The 18329-nt window shown below is 32.5% G+C and overlaps 1 protein-coding gene across 1 annotated transcript; it reads left to right on the top strand.

Annotated features, from left to right (window-relative positions):
* The first annotated feature begins 2079 nt into the window (after positions 1–2079).
* Positions 2080–17751, top strand: LOC126829514 (UDP-N-acetylglucosamine--peptide N-acetylglucosaminyltransferase 110 kDa subunit). Its single transcript, XM_050559440.2, has 21 exons — positions 2080–2367; positions 3804–3954; positions 4231–4474; positions 4989–5057; positions 6869–6985; positions 7699–7778; positions 8528–8617; positions 9264–9510; positions 9915–10015; positions 10310–10463; positions 11026–11127; positions 11236–11415; positions 11574–11726; positions 12149–12238; positions 12583–12708; positions 13811–14086; positions 14280–14468; positions 14657–14944; positions 15789–15906; positions 16538–16661; positions 16866–17751. The coding sequence occupies exons 1-21, from the start codon at positions 2298–2300 to the stop codon at positions 17056–17058; spliced, it is 3162 nt and encodes a 1053-aa protein (XP_050415397.2). The 5' UTR covers positions 2080–2297; the 3' UTR covers positions 17059–17751.
* The last annotated feature ends 578 nt before the right edge of the window (positions 17752–18329 follow it).

Consider the following 18329-nt stretch of genomic DNA (forward strand, 5'->3'; position numbering starts at 1 on the left):
TATATATATAGATATCTCTTCTACCATATAAAGATCAACTCTGCGCGTAGTCCAGTCGTGAATAGATAATATCAGCGATGAAAAATTATTAAATTGATTTAATTCCTATATTAGCGTACCGAGGATAAAGCCAAAATATTTGATTCTGCCTTTCTGGAATGAACCAATCCCCCATGACGACCATGACCCCCAAACTAAACATAGAACAGTCCAAACTATTTTAAATTATAACCTAACTCTGATAATATGGAATTATCTATGTCACTACGCTATAGGCTGACGTCATGAAATAGGCCCATAGTAAGTGTTTGCGTTATCTGAAAATTATTGGTATAAATCATTTCCAATAGAACAATTTAATATACTGGATGGTTATTAAAAAAAATGATAATTGTGACCTTTTAGTGTTAAAATGATTTGGCATGTAAATAATTCTCCTGCCCAGGTGGGACACGACTTCCAGTCGGAAATACCGAGTAAATAAATGTTTCGCTTTAGTTGGTGTAGTAATATCATTGAAGTAAATCTCCCAAAAGTTGCGCTAAAGATCAATATTAAGTAGTTTTGTCCGATATGCCAGCTGTTGTACAACACCTTTTATGAAAAAATTGACTAAATAAATTGAATTATGGGCTTGATTATTACCAGCAATTTGAGTCTATTTTCTATTAAATAAAACCTACCACTATTTAACAAGATGTGGACATCGGCAGGTAGACTAATAGGCGCACAATAAAAAAATAAATAAAAAAATAAAAAAAATAAACAAATAAAAATGTTGAAACGTAAAGATAAGTTAAATCTCTATTCTTTGGAACCGAAAATGGACGAAAATGGCACATAAGTACCTGCAAGTTGTCAAAAATCATAAAAAGAATACCGCAATTTCCCGCCTTAGGCTATGAGCACACATTCCCTTGAAATAGAGAAAGGGCTGTACAAGAATATATCTTACGCACAAGGGAATTATTGAAATAAAATTGAACTATATGTTAGCCCCGAAATGACCTAGTTGTGTTGAGTGGACTTTATCCCCCCCCCTCTCTCTCTCTCTCTCTCTCTCTCTCTCTCTTAATATTCTTTACTTTTTATGTATTTTTCATGCATAATGTATAATTTTCATGCTGTCGGAAAGGGGTGGTTTATGTAATTAATATATATCTTATGCAATATGAGTGAATTACATTCATGTTTTAAAACTTTAATTATAATATCTAATCGGTATTGTTCCTAGAAATACGCGAGCAGTCCAACAAGCACGGATAGATATCATTACGACATTGATAGAAATCTTTTATACATAGAAATGACCATAGATATCATTGACGTCAATACGATATCTATGGAATTGACATTTCACTGACGTTTATAAAGCATTACAAATGGCGTTCGAGAGCACAGAGTATACGCACTAGCGTTTACTGGTTTTAAAATTGTTCACTGTGTCTTAAATGCTTTTCACAAGAAGATAACAATGGCCACTATTGATTGGAATGACCAATAATTCATGTTTGTAATGTCGAAGACTCTAGAAACTAGTTTAAAGGGACAATAACACTCTTGCTGGCTTGAAAGCTCCAGAAAATAAATAATATCTCTATCTATGTACTAGATGTTTAAGTGTCCTACCTGGTGTGTAAATTATCCATTACATCCTATTTTACTTGTCCAGAGGGTTCGAAAATATTTTTAAATCGAAGTTTCATTTGAAAAGGTTTACGTTAGACGTTTCAAACCATTATGTTGAATTTTTCAAAATTTTTAAATAAGGTGTGTTAAGATGAAATTTGTATCATCAATTAATTGAAATATTCTAAAATAGTACAATTTGTTGATCAGAATAAAGATTGGGACATATTATTCAGTTACAACAAGAGTGGTATTGAGCCTTTAAGGTAAGACGATTGTCGGCTATATCACTTAAGTGGAAACGGGCGTTAAATAAAGCTATTTCATATACAGTTAAAACTAAAAGGCGAAATATAATCAGATTGGACAGCAGGGGAGATAATTGGCTTCTTCTTGACTCGTTAAAAAGTAGTGCCGACGAAATGAAAATACCACGTGGGTTGTCCGAATGCAAACTTTGCTCTCAACGAGGACGAAGGCGATGATGTAGAATATTTTGCGTATCGTCGGATTTCGGTTTTAGTTTGCAAGGGATTTGACAATATCGCATTTATAGCTATATGTTGTATTTTTAAAAAGGAATATCCAGAGGAAGTGTTCTACGAAATTTCAATTATATCGATATAAACTATTATTAATTTGCAAGTGGTAGATTTCCGTGTGTGTAGATGAAGGACCCGCCATCTTGGACTTTGTCGACGAACAAAGAAATGCCAATGGCCCACATAGACGTCACGGGTGAGTATCTATAACAGTGCCCCATCTCTATATTAAATAATGTCCGAATCAGCGCTGTGACCCCTGTAGTTAAAAACCTAGACAGATTACTGTAGCAGAAGAGACTAGATAATAATAAACCTATCTAAAAAAAAAGGTCTCCTAAAAATTTGGGTCATTAGGCCTAATATTGGGCCTACCCAAACTGGGACGTTAATACTGCAGTCAATACCATGCATTTTGTCATTGTCCTTAAGTTAATTGTATACTAATATAGACAGTTCATAACATTAACAACTTTGGGGGACCCGCAACTTTAGTGCTCCGTATGAGTATCGTCAGACACGGCAAGACGATTAAATCCCCAATCAATGATTGAATGAATGACAATCACATTCAGTTTCACAATGTCACTCAATACTAACTACGAAATACCACCACATAGAATAGATCTATCATTACTCTAGGCCTACTATAGTACTAGCCTACTTGATATTGATTAAAAATATAAATGATTTCAATATATCAAAGACTTATTTCCCCAAGTACTGTAAACGGGAATGTTGATTATTTATTCATGTAATCCGTCAATTACTGATTTAGAGACGGATTGATATATTTATAAGCTTTATAGCCTAACTATATAATAGTTAGCTTGTTTCCGAATCTATTATTATAATTTATTATGCAGTGTGTGTAATTATGTATTAAATAAATGCTCTTTAACCAATTACAGTATCATCAGATCGAGCATCTGAAACAGTAACAAATACATTCCAATTCCATCCCAATACAACAAAATACTACCTTATTATTATCTCCATATTCCTGAAACAATGGCTGGTCTAATCAAACGAAACACTTTTAATAAATACTTTTTCCGTAAACTAAACTAACTTTTACGATGGGTACTGTACTGCTCTCTGAGTAGTTAGTTTGATTGGATAGTAAATACATGGACTGTAGTCTACAGCAGGTTTCTTCATTTGAAAATGTCCCATTTATAACAGGACTGGACATTTATTATTAGGTTACTTGTACTTTATCTTTAGCCTTCAACCTTGGTCCCTGGGGTCGCGATGCACTTGTCATGGCATAGTGGACTGCTACTCTGAAACTTTTGAAAAATTGCTATTTTGTTCATGAAAAGTATATAAATCTCTGATCTCTACATCCCCTTACCAATACTACCTTGCCAGCCGTTTTTCTTCTCCACGTCCACAATTTGTTTGCTCAGTCTCTCATTACAACATTTTGATCTGGAAAGTGAAATTAGTTTTAGGGGATTCCCACTTTATCTGTATCGAGATGTGGATGATTTACCTGAGTGACTTTGTTCTTAGAGGGGTCAGGATCAGATGCTGGTTTCTGGAATGGGGTCGCAACCAACAAAGGGTTGGGATTGGGAACCACTGGCCTACAGTGTAGTTTATTTGATTTGTTTTTTTTTTTTACAGGACTTGCTGAATTAGCGCACAGAGAATATCAGGCAGGGGATTATGAAAATTCTGAACAGCATTGTATGCAGTTATGGAGACAAGAACCCGAAAATACTGGAGTTTTATTACTTCTCAGTTCTATTCACTTCCAATGTCGACGTTTAGATAGGTTATTACACAATATCTGTTAATTTGATTGAACTTTATTTTATTCCATTTACATCAATATGTTCAATCCTTTTCAAATGAATAAAATATTGTTTGAACTATCATTAGGTTATAAATATTCAGCATTGTTTATTTATATTTATTAATAATATAAACACTACAGGTGCATCAATTTATGTGTAATATGTGCAACCTGATGCAATTACTTTGAACTTTTTGGTCAATGCTAACAGGATATTAAAATATCTAAATGCTATGTTTTTTATTATTTTTTTAGGTCTGCCTATTTCAGTCAATTGGCAATAAAACAGAATCCTATGTTAGCTGAGGCCTATTCTAATTTAGGCAATGTTTATAAAGAAAGAGGTCAACTTCAGGAAGCATTAGATAATTATAGACATGCTGTGCGTTTGAAGCCAGATTTTATAGATGGATACATCAACTTAGCTGCTGCCTTGGTAGCTGCAGGAGATATGGAACATGCCGTCCAAGCTTATGTGACAGCATTGCAGTATAACCCTGTAAGTAAAACAGTTTAAACCATTTTAATGTTAGGGATAAAGTATAGGAAAATTGGGACTCAGATTAAAAGGAAAACAGAAGTGGTTTGAATGTTACAATGAATAAGGGTAAAAATTGCATGAAAAATTTAAAAGTAAATACTATTTTCTAGTCTTTAAATGAATTGTGGACAATTAAATCAAATCATGTTTTGTATAAAAAAAAAACCTTAAAAAGAATCTGGCATATTTTACAGTTGTATACGACTAATGATAAACAAAAAGGCCTAGTACACCAAAATTAATCCTATTGATCATTCCAAGCATGGTAAGTGCAGGACAACCACATCACACAAAACAGAAACCAATAAATTTATGGACATGAAAGTCTGTTGCATCCCCCCTTCCGTCTACACTCTATAAACTACATTTTTACATCTTATCCGACTGTGAATAATTGTAATTTTAACATCTTTCTAAGATTTCTCTCTCTTAATGCTGTATTTACACGTATCTTTTAATGCTGTAATTACAGGATTTGTATTGTGTGCGAAGTGATCTTGGTAATTTATTGAAAGCATTGGGAAGATTGGATGAAGCTAAGGTATTTGGGGTATTACGGTGGAAATTGTTTTATATATAAGCAGCTGCTTTCCCTTATTTTATTTGCACAATTTCTGTTAAAAAAAAAAAAGATCTTAAAATTACTTTAGTTTTTGTTTTGGACCTAATAGAAAGTTTTTTGATAACTTTTATGTCAAAAAATGATTAATGAATATTTTCTTGCCCACAACACCTGAAACATTTCCAGTATTTAAACCTTCCGGGTTTTATAAAAAATATTAAATGTAAGAAAGTTGGCTTGTTAATTGAAATTAAAGAGAAAATTATATTTAAAGATAATAGATTTTACTAAGAAAAAATTGCAAATTTGCTTCTAAAAATTTTTTGTTCTGGCTAAAGGTTTAGTTGGTAATTTAAACTATTGTCAAATTGATAAATATATTTGATAAAATATTTTCTCTTTACTGAGAAATCAAGCCAATTTTTGTACGATTCTTGCATCGACAGAAAGAAGCAATGCAGCTTGTGAGAAGTGGTATGTGATAATCCCATCTTTGTTGTCATATTTGATTTTATAAGATTAAACTTTCTTGACCCATTGATCTTCACATAAATATAAAGTTAATATAAATCAAGTTTTTTGAAAAAATTTAAGTTAACCAACAGGATGGGATTGTAACAATGGCCTAACGAATTCCCCTCTATTTGCAGATTGTGAAACAATTTTTATCTCAACTAAAAGGAATAAATTCAACAAATTTCTTAAAATGAGTGTTTACGTGCAATTCTGATATCATTGTTAAATGAAAATTGAATGATTGATTGATTACACCATAGTGCCTTATGTGAATGTATTGATCCAGGCTATTCTATTTTAGATATCTTGATATGTATCGGTAGTTGTTTTTTTTTTCTAATATAAAGAAGTTTGAAATTTGTTGCCTTTTAGTTGTGAAACCAAGATCGTGTTAAAAGAAACACAAAAAACAATTTAAAATGCAGGAAATGTTTCAGTGAGCAGCAAAAATAAATTTGAAATTGTTATATGTCTTGTTTGTTCTATTTGACTTTTTTTCCAACCATACTAATTGTTTCTTCTTTATGATTTCTGCACTATCTTTAGAGTGGGAGTGTGGTAAAATCCAGGGCTGTTATAAGACTACAAGAGACTTGGCCCGTGTAAAACTTGACGGTATGACCTAGTATTATTATTGCCATATTACATCTGGCAGGTATTGTATGTAAGTCAAACACAAGTAGAATCAATGAAGTAATAATTTTTGGGCAATTGGCCATAAGTGAAAAAAGATTAAATTTAAAAACTTAAAAATAAAGTAGGAATTTTCTTTATAATGGAACACAGCAAATGGTACGCAGCACTGTTCTTTTTTCAACGCTGGCGGTCGCAAGCGGTCGCGCGCTACTGTTCTACTAGTGGGATGAGATTCAAGATAATGAAAATATTAATGTTAAAAATATTTAATGAAGAATAAGAAAAGAAGTAGCGGTATGTGATTGGGTTGTAAATAAGTTTTCTTATATAGAATAATCTAACGCCACTAGTAGAACTAGTAAATACAGATGAGTGGGTTTAAAGTTTATAGATCTTCACATGAAATAAGATGAAAACTTTCAGCCCTCTTTGATATGTCTGTTGCAGGATAGGGCGGACGCTTAGGGCAGCATGGTTTGGAGCAGCGGCGCATAGGGCAAGCGTGCGCATTACAGCAAAGTTAAAGAAGCGCAAGGTAAAGCAGCAGCACAACAGCAGTGAGCGATTTAGATTTATGTTCTAAATTATTAATAATCTTTTTTTTTCTCCCCCTCCCCCTTTTTTGAACCCCATTTCAGGCATGTTATTTAAAGTCAATTGAAACTTGTCCAAACTTTGCTGTGGCATGGAGTAACCTTGGCTGTGTCTTCAATGCACAAGGAGAGATATGGTTGGCAATTCACCACTTTGAAAAGGTTTGTTTTTTCATTTTAACTGTATTAAAATGATCCACAGATTATTTACTGACCATCAGATATTTACCTACTATCAAATATTTACTTTGTATTTACTTACTTTTAAAGATGGGTTCCCGCATACAAACTGGGTGATTTAATGGTATATATGGACTAAAAACATATTTAAACTAATTAATTTGTCATAACTTTGCTTCAAATCCTTCTCAAACATTGTAATTGCGAAGGAATGTTCTGCTATAAAAATTCGATCAAATTAGGTCAGGTTTACGTCACGTGACTCACCTCTCTTGGAAGTCAGAGGAGAATTCATTGCATACATAAGACAATGTTGTCTTTAATCACTTACTATTTATTATCCACTACCCGCGTCTTTTTTATCTCAGAAAGTGTTGTACGTCTAACTCTTCATAAAGTTTATCAACTTGTACATCAAGCGCTTAATGTTCGCGTGTGACCCTTGACATCACACGTTCAGAAATTCCTAATCGTCGGGCTGTTGATTAGGGGACCCCTTACATTTTTGTCCTGTATACGCTCCATGAGTGTTTTTCGGGGAATTCAGTATTTTTCTAGTAAGATTGGATATCTCTACTTTCCATATATACCAAAACTACCATACTTATATTGGAAATAACCACCCGATAAATACTTTTCTAGGAACCCATCTTTAAATATTTACTTAATTTCAAATATTTTTTATATTTTCACAGGCTGTAGCTCTAGATCCTAATTTTCTAGATGCGTATATCAATTTAGGCAATGTACTGAAAGAAGCCAGAATATTTGACAGGTAAGAAAACAATATGGTTTGGACATTCTTTAATACAGGGTTGTTTTGAATTGAGGGGATCATGTGGCTAAGTGGGTAAGACGCTGGCTTGCTAGCCTGGAGGTCGGGTGTTCGATCCCTGCATTGGCCGGGAAAGTTCATCCAGATTTTCCGTCGTGGTTCCCCCTTGTCAGTGATGCAGGTTGGAGGGCCTGACAAGGACAGCTGTCTAGTCCTTCGGATGAGATGAAAACCAGAGGTCCCGTGTATATATTGGAATGCACGTAAAAGATCCCCTGGCAGTTGGAATTCGATATAAGAGTATGCGATGGTGCCGCTGCCCGGGCAAAATTTCCCTCATAACACACTATGGCGTATGCCCGTCTTCATTAGCCCAGTATAGGAGCAGAACAGTAGGATGTTAAACCCCATTTCATTTCATTTGTTTTGAATTGAAATAAAGTATAATAAGGAGACAAGTATGCTATTACTTTCTGGTGTAAATATGATGTCGACACTACTGTCCATAACAAAATGAATCAAGATAATCAATTTGAATGCTTTGATTCTAAGTGAGGGATAACTATGAAAATTGGTGTATTGACAAAGTCAATCATGAGCATTTTCTTTCTAGGCTAAGTATATATAAACTGTGTTATTTATTATTCAATGCTTTATATAAATATACAATGTGTCATCTATTTGTATTGGTTTCGAGGTATCAGTCTCACTAGATTGTATTAATCTGAATATAATAACATTATTTACAGGGCAGTTGCTGCTTACCTTAGAGCATTGAATCTCAGTCCTAATCATGCTGTGGTGCATGGTAATTTAGCATGTGTTTACTATGAACAAGGGTAAGTATGTATTATATATCAAAAGATGATGCTCATTACCACATGGTGTATTAATATTGTACATTTAATACCCATAAAGATTATTTATTAGCCATGTTAGCCATAAAGATTATTAATTTCATTTACAAATTTTGTTGCTAAACCACATTTCTTTCTTTCATTTACAATAATTGGGTTTGTCACTCTGTATGTCAAATAAGCAATTTTTGGGGTCAAGACTTTTGAACACTACAACCATGTTTCTTATTGAGGTAGAATGTTTAAACTTGGTGAATGTGTTTACAGTGTTCAATGATCAGCATTTCTGGCTTAGGTTGGACAGGGAGATGCAATTTGATTTGTTGATGCATTGGAACACAATATGACTAACTCCAATTGAGTGAGAATGATGAAATGGGTTGTATAGCTTCATTACATGTAATACCATGTCTAAGTTCAATGATGAGCATTTTCTGCTGATGTTAAAATCAGATTGGTAAGCAATTTGATTGCTTACAAAAAGACCAATGAGTAAGTAATGAATACCAGCTATTTATTTTAGTATTGAGGCTGGGGACACGAGCTTCGCTACTGGCTTGTTATATTGGCAATTGATTTTTGATTTACATTACTTATAAATTGAAATATTTTCTTAATGTATTTTCAGGTTAATCGATCTTGCTATTGATACATATAAAAGAGCTATAGAATTACAACCAAATTTTCCTGATGCCTATTGTAACCTAGCTAATGCCTTGAAAGAGAAAGGACAGGTGAAAGAAGCTGAAGAGTGCTATAATAAAGCGTTATTATTGAGTCCAACTCATGCTGACTCTCTAAATAACTTGGCCAATATAAAACGAGAACAGGGTCATACAGAATTGGCAGTAGAATTATATTTAAAAGCACTGGAGGTAAGAGAATCACTATATATAGTTGAGTTGGCTAGAGTAGATATTTTTGACAGGACAATTACTAACTTATTTGGAGTCTTGGACTTGTTTTCAAAAAGAGAATAGGTTGTAAGAATACTCTTAGAAATTTCACACAAATAAATTATTAATTGGTTTTACCCAATTAAGTATGTGTTATAGTTTATTACGCTATCACCTTATGGGTTTTCTCCTGGTCCTCCATTATTGAAATAAAATTGAACCATATGTTAGTCCCAAAATGACCTAGTTTGTGTCGAGTGGACGTTAAACCCCATTTCTCTCTCTCTTTTTATTACTCTATCCTGTTACTAAATACATCTAATGACATATGATAAGTTGAACAGTTATCTAATTCCTAATGTATAAATTTGATCTTTTTCCAGGTGTATCCAGAATTTGCTGTCGCCCATTCAAATCTTGCCAGTGTATTACAACAACAGGGAAAGCTTCATGAAGCCTTACGCCATTATAAAGAAGCTATTAGGTAAATAGTATTGACTTAAGGATGCTGAAACATCCTATCAAAACCTTGACTGCTATCAAAACCTTGACTAAGTTAAATTATGAGCATTTTCTAATCAGGCATAGCTAGTTTGCTTGATGATTTACAAAGAGTAAATGTGGAATTAAAATATGTGTGATCTATTTATTTTGGGAATTGAGAGGGGGTTGAGGGACTGTTGTTTGGTAATGATAAATAATCATGTATGTATTATGCTATCTTTTCCTCTAATAAATTACTTCACCAAATGTATAGTACATTAATGGATTGTTTCAGGATATCTCCTACATTTGCTGATGCTTATTCTAATATGGGAAATACTTTGAAAGAGATGCAAGATATAAAAGGAGCATTACAATGTTATACTAGAGCTATAAAGATTAATCCTGCTTTTGCTGATGCCCACAGTAATTTAGCTTCTATACACAAGGTACAGTGTTTATTGTTGATAATCTTATTCTTATTTATGGTATTGGTGATATATATATATATATAGAGTTGAAGTGACATATCATCTATGGCTATTCAGGATCACAGATCGTCACGTTATTTTTTTTTTGCCCAACATGTAATATTTAGTTAAATATCCGTTATTTTACAAGCAATAAACGTAGAGACGTTGGCTCGCTAACTTGGAGGTCCTGTGTTCGATCCCTGCGTTGGATGAGAAAGTTCATCAAGATTTTCCGGCATTGTTCCCCCTTGTCAGTGGTGCAGGACAGAGGGTCTGGAAAAGGACAATGTATGGCCGTTTGCATGGGAAGAAAAAACAATGTTCCATGTACACATTGGTGTGTGCGTAAAAGATCCCTCGGCAGTTGGAATTCGATATAAGTGTAGGCCATAGCGCCGATGTCAGGGTAAAATTTCCCTCATAGCACACTGTATGGCATATGCCTGTCTTCATTAGCCCAGTTAAAGCAAAACAGTAGGATGTTAAACCCCATTTCATTTAATATTTTTGAGCTGTAATTATTATTATTGGATTGTAGGATTCTGGTAATATACCTGAAGCTATTGCATCATACAGAACAGCATTAAAACTGAAACCTGATTTCCCTGATGCATATTGTAATCTAGCCCATTGTTTACAGGTTAGTACTTATATATATACATTTATATTGGAAGAGGTGTAATTAAACAAAAATATTTCTACCATTATTTTTGAGGGGAAATGAATATGTATCGTACTGATATTTTAGATTGTATGTGATTGGAATGATTATAATAAAAGAATGAAGAGATTGGTACAGATTGTACAAGATCAACTAGAGAAAAACCGTCTACCATCAGTACATCCACATCATAGTATGTTATATCCTCTAACACATAGTATGAGAAAAGCAATAGCTGCTAGACATGCTAGTCTCTGTCTCGAAAAGGTTAGTTTTTTGTTCTGTCTTATCTGTTTAAAGTTACTTATATGGAGGAGTGATAATTAACATGAACCTAGATTGATTTGTGATTCTCATCAATAGCCATCAATATAGATTTAAATAACACCTAGACTTGAATTTTTATTTATTCTACTTACCTACAGATTAATGTATTGCACAAACCAACCTATCAGCATCGAAATGTATTAGAGGGTCAAAGATTAAAGATTGGCTATGTGAGTTCGGATTTTGGTAATCATCCCACATCTCACTTGATGCAAAGTATACCTGGTCAACATGATACAGAGAGAGTAGAAGTAAGTTGAAATAAGGCAACACTAAAAAATATATATATTTTCCTGGTAATCAGACAAACCTTCAAGAAAAGGAGGGAGGTTTTTTATTTTGTTAAAAGATCTTTGGGTGGGTGGGGGGGTGTTAAATGACAGATCACAAACATGTGGCCTGACATGTCTGATCGCGATTTAAAGGACTTTTTAATCCCTTGCCATTTATAATATTATGAAACTTGAATTTCTATTAGGATTATTAGTGCAAAAATAGTTCAGTTCCATTTCAAATAATGGCAAATAGAAAAGATGAAAATCTATACGAAATTGTGCCAGACAAAAACTTGAAGTTGGACTGAACACTGTTGGGTTTATTTCTAGAATCACACGTCATAATAGAATTTGATTGACCATGATTATGTTTAAATCATGTATTTATGTTTTTACAGGTATTCTGTTATTCTCTAAGTCCTGATGATGGTACTACATTCAGAGCTAAATTAGCTAGAGAAGTTGAACATTTCATAGATTTATCACAGGTGAGAATATTGACATATTGTTTATATATTTCTACACATCCCACATTATAAACCCATTCCAATGGTTTGTTTATATCATATCTACAGTATAAATTACCTGGAGGTGTTGTCGAATTCCAATTTCCAAGTATTCTTTTACGTGCATGCATAAATGGAGAGACCTCAGGTTATTCGTCTTATCATTTCAACTTTGACATGTGTTATTTCTCAGAAAAATGACTAGAGATAGTCAAAAACTTTTTTCTCGCTAGGCTCATCAATATTTTAGTTTGTAGCATTATGACTTTACTATTGTTAAATATTGAGATGAATTATCTAGCCTATTTGTAATATTTGTTTTTTAGATACCATGTAATGGTAAAGCAGCTGATAAGATATATTCTGATGGTATTGATATACTTATTAACATGAATGGTTATACAAAAGGTGCTAGAAATGAACTGTTTGCACTAAGACCAGCTCCAATTCAGGTATAGTATTTTTCAGAGTATTGATAAGATATTAGAACTAACTGGCGACTTTCTCTTGTTTGTTTACTTCCTGTTTGACATTTTGACAGTTAAAAATGGTACTGTTTCTTCTTGAAAAATAAAATGAGATATGTCTAGGCCTATACAACTGTGTTCTCCTAACAACAGATTACGATCCTTATTGAATGACAGTGATTCAGATTTTATCGGTGGTGTAGAATTTGATAGTTTTGTGTTAGAACATGATAGAAGTAGGCTTACATAATTACTTGCATAATTAAGATTCACAATGAATGATTTTTAGTTCACAACAGTCAAACAAAACAGAAACAACTATAATATACATGAATTTTGCATGAAATATCTAAATTAAGAGTATTTGACATTGTAATTTTTGGTATAAAATTCATATTTATGAAAATGGCATTAGATTTAGATTATTTCATCTATTTACATGAAGGTTCTATCTACAGTTGTTTTTTAATCATATGGCTTTAAAAATGCACATCTATATTTTAACACTATGGACCATTATGATATGGGTTTTTATGAGGTCAATCCACAGGGTCATTTAATAAACTTTAGCAAAAACAACTAGGTTTCATTTCTGATAATTATCAATAATGTTAAAAGTCTGATTGTTATGTGAGGGATGAAATACTCCTTACATCTATTCAGTATTTACTGTCAGTTGAACTGTCAAGAATTAGATATATGATAATTGGCCACATTAACTAGTAAATGTTAGTATTCACCTACCAGTGAGTCTGGACAAGGTATTGTAGGTTTTCTCTCCACCTGTCTGGCATTTTTGTTTTCTCCATTTCTGGAATTTTTTTAAATTAAATTTAATGATCCTGTATTGACTTAAAATCAGTGAAACTTCAGTTTTCCGGAAATAGTTTAAGTTAAACTTTTAGGTATTTGATAGAAATGTTGTACACTGCTTAATAGTGTTGGAGACTAATTCAGTGAAAATACAGTTTTACAGAATTTATTCCATATTTGGATTGTATATCGACAGTATTGGCCTCCTATAGATGGCAATAGATGTAATGAACAATTACACAAATTGAATTTTCTGCTTCTATATATATTTCAGGTAATGTGGTTAGGTTATCCAGGTAGTAGTGGAGCATCTTTCATGGATTATCTTATAACTGACAGAATTACATCACCATTAGCTCTTTGTGACCAGAACTCGGAGAAACAAGCATTTATGAAAGATACTTTCTTTATTGGTGATCATAAAAACATGTTTCCACATATGATAAAGAAACTGATTGTAAAATCTACTGATGGTATTATAAGAGATAATAATATGTTATTAAATGGTGTTGATCTTGAACCTATTAGAAAATTGGCTGTAAATATTGAGGTTAGTTGGAGTAAAAATATTTCATTATTTTAAATTAATATATGCACAATGTTTACATTTTAATAAAATAGTATGATTGCTGAAAAATGAAGTTTTAACTGTAGTATTTGACGAATTATGAAAGAAATTTTATGGTGGAATTTGTATGTTAATTTATAAATTGTGTGTAATGATTATAAAATTTGAATTTTAGACGATAAAAGTAACATGTCTACATGGTAGAACAATTGATGGACCGAATGGTGAACAAGCTGAAGTAACAACAGAAATTGTAGAATTACCACCAGAAGTTCTCCTGGCTTTTGAGAGTTTAGTACAAGAAAATCTAGCTGTTACAACAGTACAAGATGTTACGATACAGAATGGTCTTACTACCAGTAAGGTAAGTTACTTCTCAAAAAATAGTCTTTAGTAAGTAAAAGCTACGTCTATTTTACACAAATTCCAATTATATTTATATTAATTAATAATTTGTAGAGGATTAAATTGTCCTTTGCATGCACGTCACTGAAGATATGAAACATCTGTTGTATGATTGTTAACATTATTATAATTTGTTTTTATTTACAGACTGATAATAAAACAGCTACCGGTGAAGAAGTACCTCAGAATATTATATTATCTTGTAGAAGTCAGTATAAATTACCAGAGAATGCAGTCATCTATTGTAACTTTAATCAATTATATAAAATAGATCCATCTACACTTGAGATGTGGTTGGAAGTTTTAAAACATGTTCCTGACAGTTACCTCTGGCTTCTTCGTTTCCCTGCTGTAGGTGAACCCAATATAATTAGATGGGCTCAAAATCAGGGCATAGCTGCTAACCGTTTTATCTTCTCTAATGTAGCACCTAAAGTAAGTTTTTTTTCTTTAATTTTATATACTTTCAATGTCTGTGTTCATTGATAATTATAGTCAAAATAGGCCAATAAACATAGTTTGGAATATGTTTTCTTCTTAAAGGAGCTAAATCTATAACTCAATATTTTCCATAATATTCAAAATTGAAAACACAAGTTATAATTCAATATATTTGTCAATTTCAATGAATATTGATGTTATCTTGCTGTGAGAATATAGGATTCTAATATCCAATAGTTAAGACACAATTAACATTTTATAATCAGTACACGAATTGTGTATTCTATGGTTTCGGGTGCCATTTTGTAATGACCAAATAAAAACACAGTAAAAAAAAAACCATGTAGAATGGATTAAACAGGCATGTACTGACTGCCATTTAATTTGAACTGTTCATGTATTTCACTAAACATAATTGATAAAATTACAATAATTGAAAAAAAATAGAGCCATACGCCCCTTAAATAATTACGGCCACACAAAAAAGATATTTTGGTTCTCAGACGACCCTTCCCAAAAATTAATGTGGGTTGGTGCCATCATTACAGAATAACAAATTAACAGTGTCAATAGTGTTCCCCATGGTTCAGTTCCTCTTTTCAAGAAACGTATACTAGAGTTTTTTCCCTTGATCGCAGGAAATTATGAATGGGCGTAAAATAGTAACTTTCTGTTTGTTATTATTAAATTTTTTTTTGTTAATAAAAACGGGTGACACGGTTTATATTGAGAACCAGAATATTTGTTTTGTGTGGCATAGTAGATCTGTTTAATACATTGATGGTTTTAATCCAGTGAGATATTTGAGAAGAGAGTAATTATTTTATTATATTATTAGGAGGAACATGTACGACGTGGACAATTAGCTGATATATGTTTAGATACACCTCTATGTAATGGACATACAACGGGTATGGATATATTATGGGCAGGAACACCAATGGTTACACTACCAGGTAATATTTCATTTCCTCACAAATATTTTCAATGTGAAGATTTAAAAGGCTAGTCTGCGTTGATTTACGTGTGGCTCAGTGAGTAAGAAGTCGACTTGCTAACCGTTAGATCCTGTGTTCACTGTACAATCCCTGCATTGGCCGAGAGAGTTCATAGTTTAAGGTCATAATACGAAGAAGCCTATTGATTTTCCAATAATTACTGCCAGAGTTATGGCCTTGATATTAAATGTTTTGTAAGGAAGAACTGAAGCCAAACAAATTCTAATGATTTCTGATAATTTCTTAATGGGTTGTTACTCGTAATCAGATTTTAGTATGTCATAAATGTTTTCATTTCTGACAAAAGAAAGAAATCCGCGACAACCCTTGTTGACTGTCAGGGTATGTTTCATTTCCTGTCTTTAAATTAAATCATTAACTGGCAATCATATTTAAATCTGTTGAAAATCAAAACCATTCCAAGTTCTAGTGAATTTATTATTGGCCTGATATAAATAAATGTCTAATTAATGATTTATATAAAATTCGAGACATAATGAAAGATCCTCATTGGGCAGATTCAACTTTTATCCATTATTTATTAAAGAGAATACATGTATTAGATATAGATATTTTATTTCATTTATAGGAGAAACTTTAGCATCAAGAGTTGCTTCATCGCAGTTATTGGCATTGGGTTGTCCAGAACTAGTAGCCAAATCAAGAGAAGATTATGTTAAAATTGCTGCACATATGGGAAATAACCCAGAATAGTAAGTAATAATATTCTCAATTTTAAATTTTATGTCAGGGATTTTAAAGCTTGTAGAGAACCAACTGTCTATTGAATTCAGTGTTTTAGGAATGTTAGGTGAGATTTAGAGTGAAGATAGAATCAATGAATTTGTTGATTCTATAATCCACATGTTTAGTATTTATAAAATCAATAACAAACATGATTTTCTCTTGTTTTTCAGTTTACAAGCTATGAGAGCTAAAGTCTTTGTTGCTAGAACAATGAGTCCATTGTTTAACACCAAGATATATGCCTCAAATCTCGAGAATTTATTTGATAAAATGTGGACAAGCTTTGAAAAAGGACAATCGCCTGATCATATTGTAGGTGATGATGATAGTTCCTCTGGCAATAATGAAGACTACGATTTGTAATATATTACCCCGATTTGAGCATTTATTACCTAGTTAAATGGATAATTTAACTGACATGTTATAACTATTTTATCACAATATCTATATCAATGGATTTGTTCATTTATATTTGCGGCTTTGCAAACTTTTATGCTTCTATATAATAGAAAGGAAATTATTAATCATGCTTTGTTTGTGATTGGATTAAAAAGATTGGATTTTTTTTTGAGCATTGTAAAAATAAATACACTGCTTTATCACAGTTCATTGTTATTCACCTATTATTTTTTTTGTCATTGCTGCAAGTTTTAGTGGTGGAATTGTTATTTATTCTGTGGAAATACACTTCCTGTTTATTTATTTTTCTTTCAGAATTTTTAGATATGCACATGTACTGTCATTTAATCACATTCTGATGGACAATTTAAAATTTGAAAACCGATTATTTTTTTAGTGTTCATGTACATATTAACTGAAAGATTTGATTTGAATTTGTACATGTATTTGAAAACTTGTAGTACAAATGATTTTATCTGTGTTGAGAAAGTTAGTATATATTGTACATGTTGTTAATTATTATCTTAATGTGGTTATTAATTATAAATATGTTTGAAAGTACATGTGCATAGGGTCAAAATATTTTAATGTTGATCTGACCTTTGTAATCTGATTTCTGGTAGTTAACCTTCAAATAAATTATAATGAATGTTTTAACCCATCAGTTTTATTTTTTTGCTAATTATGTGTCTTAATGACCTGGGCTTACAACACCTGTAAAAACAGTTGCCATGATAAGAGCACATTAGTCTTGTTAACCAGTATGCAGGATTAAATTGACACTTGTACAGTAGTACACAGATCATTACCTACAACCACAAACAACAGAATTGAGGCCTTTTACATAAGTTTGAGAAGCTGAAGCCACTGGCCCGTTCCCAGTGGGCTAAATACTAAGGTGATTTTCCATTGGGTTCCTTTAATATGTTTAGTACCTTGACCGTCTTCTATAACAGTAACATCAATCTTAAAATGTATTATGCACATCCTGAATTCAGTGTTTTTTTAAGACAATATTTAATTTATCAAAAGTTGGCTTTAAATCTCCCCCCCCCCCCCCCCCGAGATCGGAAGCAAACTACCCCAGGCTTAAAATTTATTGTTAGCAGCCTTGGCATGACTTGAGTATGGAAAGGGTCCATTTGTACATGTATATGACCACATTTCCAGAGTTACTTCTAGAGTTATTTTCCTTGCTTCACTTTCTGTTTATAAATTCTAGAGTTGTGGCACTT

The sequence above is a fragment of the Patella vulgata genome, chromosome 8 (assembly GCF_932274485.2).
Source record: "Patella vulgata chromosome 8, xgPatVulg1.2, whole genome shotgun sequence".
In the NCBI taxonomy this organism is placed as follows: domain Eukaryota; kingdom Metazoa; phylum Mollusca; class Gastropoda; family Patellidae; genus Patella; species Patella vulgata.

What these genes read in the sequence shown, in the direction of transcription:
- LOC126829514 (XM_050559440.2), top strand. Translation starts at nt 2,298, where the DNA reads ATGAAGGACCCGCCATCTTGGACTTTGTCGACGAACAAAGAAATGCCA. An exon ending in CAGCATTGCAGTATAACCCT is followed by an intron (nt 4,475 to 4,988) that starts GTAAGTAAAACA and finishes CTGTAATTACAG; the next exon opens with GATTTGTATTGTGTGCGAAG. An exon ending in TATATTTAAAAGCACTGGAG is followed by an intron (nt 9,511 to 9,914) that starts GTAAGAGAATCA and finishes ATCTTTTTCCAG; the next exon opens with GTGTATCCAGAATTTGCTGT.